General features: G+C 38.1%; 1 protein-coding gene across 1 annotated transcript; it reads right to left on the bottom strand.

The window, feature by feature from the left end:
* Nucleotides 1-6,574: 6,574 nt before the first annotated feature.
* LOC120130281 (NDR1/HIN1-like protein 12) lies at nucleotides 6,575-7,258 on the bottom strand. The gene has a single exon (XM_039147540.1). The coding sequence runs from the start codon at nucleotides 7,208-7,210 to the stop codon at nucleotides 6,575-6,577; it is 636 nt and encodes a 211-aa protein (XP_039003471.1). The 5' UTR covers nucleotides 7,211-7,258.
* Between the last annotated feature and the right edge of the window lie 2,767 nt (nucleotides 7,259-10,025).

Below are 10,025 nucleotides of genomic sequence, written 5' to 3'. Positions count from 1 at the left end.
TTGTATGAAATGGCAAACATCTGGTTATCCGTGTGGCCATGTTATAAAAGTTGCTCTTCATCTAAACCAAGATGATTCAAGCGCATACGCTATGGATTGCTACACTACAGAAGTATATCGACAAACTTATGCCGAGATTGTCTACCCTATTTCACATCCTTCTGAGTGGGACATACCAGATGACTTACAAACAGTTTTGCCACCAGCCATGGACAGAAGGCTACCTGGCCGACCAAAAAGTCACGATCGTATACCGTCTAAGGGTGAAGAGAAGAAGAGATCGACATGTAGTCGGTGCAAGGAAAGTGGTCATACAAGGTTGACATGTGGATCACCAGTGCCATCACAATCATCTTTTCCTCTACCAAAATATGGATCATCATCAAAATCCAAAGCTCATATGGTGTCAAGAAAAAGGCAATCAAAATCGCAATCATCTTTAAAATCCCAATCACAACTGGCTTCACCTTTTGGGACTGTTAACTTAGGTGATTTTTAAATGCAAACGTTGTATTATGTAGATTTTATGTGTGAACTTTTAACATTTTCAGTTAGGCATGTATTAGTAACTTGAGTTTGAAAATTGCTATGATCTGTTCCAGTTGTTATCACTTAATAGGCAATCATCTTAATGTCTATCGCAACGCGGAAATTACTATCGCAATGCGAAATGAAAATCGCAACGAGAGAATCGCAATGCGAAATGAAAATCGCAATGCTAATTTCGCAATGCGAAATGAAAATCGCAACGAGGGAATCGCAATGCGAAATGAAAATCGCAACGCGAATTTAATTTCGCGTTGCGATTTTCATTTTCGCGTTGCGATTCTCTCGTTGCGATTTTCATTTCGCATTGCGATAGTACTTTTTGCCTTCAACATAATGCAGATTGAAATCAACAAAATCAACCATTGCATTTCAATCAATTAAACAAGCACAAATAAGAATTATGTTAACATCAATTAAACAAATCAACTTTTACAAATCACCTTTTACAAATCAATTAAACAATCAAAAAATAAGCAATAATTATTAGAGAAAATAACACTTCTACTATTGAATCAACTTTTGCAGCCATACATCATTTTCACGCAGCTCACTTCTGAGATTAACCTGCATAAACCAAACATTTGCTCAAACAACACTTTCTACACATCTAAAACCTACAAACAACAAATTATTGAATTCTAGGTACTTAACCAAACATTTTCAAACCACAAGCCTATAAACATACCAATTGTTTATGGACATTTTTATAACGTGGATGCAGGTAGGCAGCGTCTCGTATATATCGATCTAGCCATATAATGTCGAAACCACAAGCCTACTGCAGCTCTATCTATATTGGTGGGAGGTAGATACTTTATACTTCCTGTGATCAAACGGTCCAACGCCAAGCATACGAGAGGACCGCAATCCCCTCTGGGTCATTTCGTTTGTTGTGGTGCGGTCTCGTCTCTGCTAACTGTAATATTGAGCTTCTTTGGCTTCTTGTTTCCAGAACGAGTCCAATAATTTATCGCATCCAAGTATTTAGCCAAATAAGAGCTCCATCCCTTAATAATATCTCTTAAATCAGCCAATGATATGTAATTTATCATGCTGTCATATACTATTACCTTAAGGGATGGGATCTGAAGCTCGACGAGAAGCCAATGGTTACGTTCCAAAACAGGGATAAACACCTGCAATCATAAGTAATAATTCATTCATTTGCGCACTTATTTATGAATACCTTAAAACTCAATCTAAAATAAACACTAACCTTATCGACCTCCCACCATGCAGGATAAAGTTTAGCTTGTCCATTGCCCAACGCAAATGATTCATCTCGTTGATTCTTCAAGTGAACGGCGTTAAAAGACGTCGGCATAATTGTATACCGTGTATTTCTTTTATTTTCCTTAAGTTCCCTAATTATTAGAAGACGTGACACCCACGCATCGATATGCTGTTTTACAAAAAAAGACATATATTAGTAACTTACATAAATTTAAAAAAAAATAATCAAATGAAAATATAAGAAAAATATAAGACTTACCCCTCCATCGAAATAGCCATTGTCTTCGACCCCTAATAATACGCCCCACCAAGACCGATCAAGCAACAAATAGATATCATCATTGAGCTTGTATATGTCAGTGAAACACCCCTGGCTTCGCTCATGTAGATAAAAGTCAACTGCAGTCTTAGCCTAAAGGGTGTTATCCAGAATTGTGTCCGGTAGTTGTTTCCTCTCCTCTTCAGATACCGGTATGGTACTGGCCGGTAACTCATACGAGAGCCAACTTGAATCCATCATGTCCGGCACGTCAGAGGGTTTCTCAAGAATCCTACATATGACGCCATGTGAATCGAGCTCTTGAATGGTGGGAGGGACCTCTTCAACGATGACAGTGGCCTCTTGAACGGTGGGAGAGGACTCTCGAGGAATGATAGGGGCCTCTTCAACGATAGGAGTGGACTCTTGAGGGATGATAGGCGAGTCGGGCTTCTTCTTGCGGTGTCTTCGCACTATTAGGGTATACGGAGACTTAATAGCACGTGCACGCCGTCTGATGCGTGAACTCTGTCATGCAAGAAAAACCCGACGTAAAGCATCCACCTTATCGGTCCGCTAAATAAAAATACAAATATCAGTAAATAAACAGACATGATATTTAAACAGTGAAAACAAAGATAAATATATTTCAAACTTTCAACCAAAAGACAAAACAAAGACAAATACTAACTTCACAGTGTTAAAGTAAAAAGTTTAGCAGTTTTGGCAGCAACCGAATAAATTTACTAAGCAATCTAAGTGAAATGGTTAATTTAAGTGAAATTACGAGTAAATTTATCATCAAGTTAAATATGGAAAATCTTAAACTTACCTCGTTACGTAGAGTATGAACCTCATTCTGCAACGATACTACCATCTCACGTAGAGCGGCAACCTCACCACGTAAAGTAGACACCTCCACACGCCATGCACCATCGTTATCAAGTAGAGTACCGATCTCCTCACGCAAGGCATTGACCTCATCACGTAACTCCCTTGACTCATCCCGTGGAGGTGGAGAATAGGGAGATAGAAGTCGTGGCATCTTTGCCGGTCGCCTATCATGAGGTGATGGTGGAGAAGAGGCTCGATGATGTGACGTGATAGGTGATGGCTCTCGTTGTAGAGGTGTATAGTCGGGTCGATCAGGTGATGGCTCTAGGTGAGGTGATGGCTCTCGAAGTGGAGGAAGTGGAGGCTGCTCATCATTCGTGCCATCAAGAAAACGCTGACTAGCTTGCCACCAATCAGTGGCAAGCTCAGCCTCCGTGGGTGTCAGTCTCATTAATGGAATGTTGGCCTCCTAAAAATATAAAAACTCAAACAAAGTTAAACGTCTAATATTAATAACTTGTTTATATGATAGTATTTGTGTTAACTTACATTATTTATTGTCGCATATGGTATTAAGTCTTCCCAATCCAACAGACGTTTCCTCTTCCAGGAAATAGCCCTGGGAATATCATTTGAAGTTTTTATTGCATATGTCTTCATGGCGGGAAAGGCCTCGAATATCCAAATCTACAAACAATATAATAACAAACATTAGTAATTGTTAAATAATTAATTATAATTTTGAAAACATTATATAGAAATTCATACCTTAAAGGCCCAAACAAAGCCTGACAAAGTGTATTTCGACCCATCGCCCCGCAAACTTTTGCGGTCATCAAAGGCAGACGACAACTTAGTCCAGGTAGCTTTCCATATATACGAACCCCACGGAAACAGATTCCATGCATTTATGTCCTCTACCAATAATATTAGCTCCTGAGGAATAGGTTGTCTGGCCTCTCTGCCTAAAAAGCCGGCATACAAAAGTAGTAGAAGGCATACTCGGACGACATCGACGTCATTCATCCGAGTAAAACCATCTTTCTTATTAAACAATTTCTTCATGTCGTCGACGTGTAAGTTCGGCTTCTCTATTGACTCATCAGGAAAAACCCTGGATAACCATGATGGGCGGGTGATATGACGAGTGTACCGACCTACATCATCGTGTCCGAATCGTAGACCAGTGATTAAGCATAACTCCTTTCGCCCAAAACAAGTATACGCCGGTGGAAAATGAAACCATATCTCTTCCTCACCACGTTGTATACTGTCGGGTAGATCGCTAGTCATGGTCTGAAGCCACAAATGGGTCAAACTAGCATCTCCACCCGGATGCTGTACTCTCAGCCATGGCCTGAAGCAGGTTTCTTCAAACAATTTTCTTTGTGCAGGTGAAAGCTTCGAAGCAATTGTAGTGGCTAGGCTAACTTTATTCCTTAATGTCAATGAAGCCGAAAAAAATTTCTACAAAAAAACATAAACATACCAAGTTAGATATACCAAAAATTACACTGTCAAGATATACCAAAACAAACAATAAACATAAATAGTAGTTTATTCTTGAAACTAAAATTTGCAACACTGTTTTGTCTTTTGGTTGAAATGAAAATCGCAACGAGATAATGAGAATCGCAACGCGGAAATGACTATCGCAACGAGAGAATCGCAACGCGAAATGACTATCGCGACCAGACAATCGCAACGCGAAATGAAAATCGCAACCGCGAAATAAAAATCGCAACGCGAAATGAAAATCGCAACGCGAAATAAAATTCGCAATGCGATTTTTGTTTCGCGTTGCGTTTTTTATTTCGCGTTGCGATTATCTCGTTGCGATAGCTATTTCCGCATTGCGATTTTCATTCTCGAAACTATTCTTCTTCTGCATTACTTCAACCAAAAGACAAAGCAAAGACAAATACTAACTTCACAGGCTAAACAGTTTAGCAGTATTGGCAGCAATCGAATGAATTTAATAAGAAATCTAAGTGAAATGGTAATCTATATTGAAATTACCAGTAAAACTTATCATCAATCTCAATATGAAAAACCTAAAATAATGCAAAAATTTCAAAATAAAAATAAAAAAACTAACCCTCGGAGGTTGATTTTCCATTTCTGAATGATTGTGAGGGATTTTTGACTGTGAATGGTTGTGAGGGATTTCGCCGGCGATGGGGACGGAAATCTTCGGAGATGGGGATGGATTTCGCCGTAGAGAGTGAGAGATGGAGATGGGACTGAGTGTTGTGTTTTTGGGTTTGAGGTTATGAGTTGCGATTACTGTGGACGGTTCAGTTTCCGATTTATTAAGAAAAAATTCGTGTTTGGAATTTGAAAAAAAAATACGCGTTAATACGAATGGCGCTATGTAAATCGCGTTGCGAAAGTCAGAATCGCGCTGCGAAAGTCAGTATCTCGTTGCGATTTTGTATTATCGCATTGCGATAGTAAGTATCGCATTGCGATAGTCAGTATCGCATTGCGATTTTCCCAATTCGCGTTGCGATTTACTTATTCGCATTGCGAATTGAGAAAATCGCAACGACATTGTATACCATCGCAACGCGATTTCCAACTATCGCAACGCGAAATGCAACGCGAATTTGCGATAATGGTGATCGCGTTGCGAATTAGCGATCGCATTGCGATTTTGTTGGTCATTTTGGCAAATCCGGAAAAAGTTGGTTAAAATCGTATATTATATGAGATTTTTGGTCACTGAAGTTATTTTCTCTTAAATTTATAAGTTCAATTTCACCCCGTACATAAAATTCCGCGTTCGTCCCAGCCAACAATTACTGGACCAAACCCCAAAACAATATATACTAATGTGTAAGAACGTTAGAGTTGACCACCCTTCTTTTCTAGGATCTGCAAAACGTAACTTTTCCCATAAAAAAATACCTTAACTTAATATTTATGATAAAGGCTAAGATCTTGTCACACATAACTGAACCAATATTAATAAAAAGGTTAAGGGCCCTATTTCATCTTAATATAATGCAATGTAAAAAAATAAAAATAAAACTTGATTTAGCCAATGTTTACTCTTTAATTTAAACTTAGAGAACGTGACTTTAATTACTCATTGTCCTGCTACCATGGAACATGATCCAAAAATTATGCAATACGCAATAAATTTCCCCATTTTCAATGTAGAAGAGAAAAAAAAACACTAGATTCAAGAACAGAGCTGAAGAGTCTGCAGTTTCCAACAACATAGAACTTCCTAACAAACAAATCTAGAATTTGACAACAATGAGACATTAAGAAAGAAGGGAAAAAGAAACTTATATTATAAACAAGTAGTTAAAGTATATCATATTTTCTATCTAAGTATTTAAAGTATTTTTTTTATCAAAATAAATACCTAAAGTTATTTTTTTGGCCAAAATAGGTAACTAAAATATTCAATATTTTTCTAAGTCTTAAAAAAGTTGACATGTGTTGGGAGGATCGAATCCTTGAGTTTGCAAATAGAGTAAATTGGGTTGGAAGGGGTCGTCCTCGCCTTTACAATACCTAATCCGGATTAGTCGAATAATAGATGTGTAAAATTAAATATTTTAGCTATCTATTTTGATCAAAAATATGATTTTAGGTACTTATTTTGTTAAAAAAATTAGGTACTTAAAACAAGAAATAATATACTTTAATTGCTTATTCATCCTATAAGCTAAAAAAAAAAACTAGTTAACGAGAAATATCAACTTTGCAAGTTTGCAGAAGATGATATTTCATGGAAGAACTAACTTGGAACCCCATTATTCGATCACTAAACGAAATATAAGCAGGACAATGGACGTTAATTTGATACCGACCCGAAATCCAAGACCCGACTTTCCATTTCACTTTCCCGAAAACCTTGATGTCCAGCATCACCAACCCACCACCACCGTTCATGTCTCCTGTCAACGCCGCCTCAAGAAACGGAGCCACCGGCACGGCGTTTCCGTACAAAATCGGAGACCAAAGGGTGATATCTCGATGGCCCTGGTAGGTTCTCGGAAGCAACGTGGGCAACGTTATCTGCTGGTTATGATACGATGCGAACACATCGAGCTTTCGGTAGTAAATGCCGATCCTTCTGTTAGGGTTCCGTGAAGCTAGTGTGATTTGGAGATTTGAAGTGAGCATGTTTGGGGCGGTGAGGTTGAAACCGTAGACGGTGACGTCTTGGAGGAGGAACTTGGGCTTGGAAGGATGGAGAATTGCCCATACTAGGAGGATTACTATGGCGCAAACTATGAGGAACCCTACAATGGCGATCGATATGCGCTTGGCTACTTGGTTTCCGTTGTTGTGGTGGCTGCAGTACTCAGCGGTCATGGTTTTAGGTGGCTCGGCTACGGTGCTGCTTTGGGCGGAGGTTGGTTTAGGTGGAGGATATGGCAGAGATTGAAAGATGGGGAGATTTAACTCAAGAGAAAAGAACTAAGAGGAGACATATAAAGAGTTGTGTATTATAGTAGAAGCATGAGCACAGTTCAACAGCAAATTATAATTAATCATAAGAAATAAGAAAGGATGTAAACCCTAAACACAACCTATACGACCAGATCCAGCAAATTATGATAAAATTTCCAAAAAAATAATTTACACACTTTAAAAATCACAATTCTTAAAAAATGGTTATTGATAATATTATCAAATCCAAATCAAGTAAAACAAAACATAGACAACGATAAGTAATCAAAATACCAATAACCAGTGTTGAAATAATATGGATATCTGTGATGAAAATAAAACATGACATAAAACAAATATTTCAAAATAACAGGCACATGTCACCAAATAAATGCAGTTTGGAAGATTTAAATATTACAACAAAATATATTGTACGGAATGTGCCGATCCTCCAAGTGTCGGGTCTGAGCGCCTAATCAAATTATCTGAAAAGGGGAAACGAAGCGGGAGTGAGCTAGGGTGCTCAGTGTGTTCCGATCCGTGCAGAATAAAACATGCTAATATATTTCAAAATCAGATTTCAGAAAATCATAAAGTAAAGATGACAGTAAAGATTTTATTCCGAACAGATAACTACCCTTACCCGTACACCAAATATACCCTAGAACATGCATCCATAAGAACTTACCCTAGACCCCTAGGATACACGAGCCCAACACGGAAGATCAAAACATAAATAAATTACCAGCTAGCTGAACCTCAGAGTCTCCATACACCTACCCAGACAATACCCAGTAAAACAGTTTTCAGACAGTACTAGTAATATCATAAATCACAAATCAAATATTTTACAGTAACAGTAATCCAGAGAACATATATCAGACAAATCATAAATTTCATATCAGTAAATCAGAACTCAAGAAAAATCAACATAATCATGCTTTCAAAATCAGTTAAAAAAGATAAATATAGCACACAAGGAACACACCTCGCGAAACGGGTCGGTCAGGGTGGTCTACTGAACATCGGTCTTGCTATGATCAAAAGTAACACATGGTCCTAAATTAGATCAGAACAAGGTTACTATCAGAATAACACACTAAACATAGTATTTAACAGAGTTTCAGAATCATGCGAGAAATCACAGCTCACGTGGCCGGACGGATTGAGAGGAGCTGGGTTGAGCAGTCGTATAATTGGGAGAATCATGAGTACCTACCATAACCAAATTCATAAATCAGTCTTTGACATATTCCTTATTTTTTTTCTTAACCAATTTAATTAAAATAACTATGTAATTTCTTTAAGGGTCAATTCGGGGGTTTTCGAGTTAGAATTTGGTGAAACAGATTTCAAATTTGGACTTAGGACATCAAAAAATATAAAATAAGATTTTTTTTAAAAAAGTTGACTTTTTGGTCAAAGTTAAAGCCAACAGCTTGACTCGGTATGAGTTGACTCAGCTTCCAAAAGACTCGGTGAGTTGACTCAGCATGTTAACTTAGTTTCCAAAAAATCTCAATCGGGGATGGAGCCCATGCGCGAAGGTGGCGCGTGCCGTCGCATGTAGTGGACGACGGGGATGGGGCGACGACCGAATAACTAGAACACCACCACACACCAAATAATCAACCAAATCAACTCAAAAAAAAAATATTAGCCAATAACATTAAAATTAAATATAAAGCAATCGACGCTTACCCAATGACGGTAGGAGGAAACGACGACTGGAGATAACACAATCAGCCGGATTTTGGTCGAAATGGAGCGAGGAACCTAATGGCGGTGGCGGTGAGACCAACCGATGATAGGATCGGCCAGAATCTGAGAAAAATTGAGGCAATTAGGGTTCTTCGACGAAACCTTCAACTGTCGATTTGAGGTAAACGACGGTACAATGATCGGCCAATTGAGTTTTGGTCGGGACGAGAAGGCGCACCGACTGGTGCCGACGATGACACTTATCGACAAACGGTGGCCGAGATCGAAAAATGGGTCTTTGAAAGTTCTTTGGTTATTTCACGATAAACGGTGATGATTTTAGGGGAGTGGTGGTCTAGTTCGGGGTCGCGAAGGGTTGTCGGAGCAGAGGGTGGTGGCTGTGTAAGACACGGCCGATTGAAGCACGATGAACGAGAAAGACGAGATAGAGAGAGATATGGGTTTCACGGGAAAGGTTACCAGATACATCATTTTAAGAAATGGGTTTTAAGAAACAATAAATTGGTTTAAAATATTTTATTAATTAAAGATAATTAGCTACAGATCTATTCTAAATCGCTAATGCTTTGGTGAACAATCCGGAGGGCAAGGGTTCAAGCCTCAGAACCACACATTTTGTTCTTTTTCTTTGCTGGCAAGTGATGGTCAAATCGGGAACAAGTCCCTGAACTTTCAAGGAAATTCAAAAATGTCTTAAAACTTCAAAAATTCATAATTTGGTTCCCAAAAATTAATTAAATAAAATAAAATAAAATTTAAATCGAATGAAATTTTGGGTGTGACAAATAAAGATAAATTTAAAATATTTTTTAATAATACATTCTGATTAAAAATAGTATATGCTCGATCAACAATTAATTGGTTTAATGAGATGAGATACTAGATTTATTAAGTAAGGTTAGGAGTTTAATTGTTCAAATCATGACGACTACAAATAGAACAAACTAAGTTGGGAGGATCGTCAGACAATGAGCCTTATAATTAACCTTGTAAAATCTAATTTGTATTAGTTATT

Source organism: Hibiscus syriacus, unplaced genomic scaffold, assembly GCF_006381635.1.
Source record: "Hibiscus syriacus cultivar Baekdansim isolate YM2019G1 unplaced genomic scaffold, ASM638163v2 tig00001644_pilon, whole genome shotgun sequence".
Classification (NCBI taxonomy): Eukaryota; Viridiplantae; Streptophyta; class Magnoliopsida; order Malvales; family Malvaceae; genus Hibiscus; species Hibiscus syriacus.
Note: the sequence above shows the minus strand (reverse complement) of the source record. Positions and strands in the feature narration are given on the sequence as shown.

Coding starts and splice junctions, on each gene's coding strand:
- LOC120130281 (XM_039147540.1), bottom strand. CDS start 7,210: ATGACCGCTGAGTACTGCAGCCACCACAACAACGGAAACCAAGTAGCC.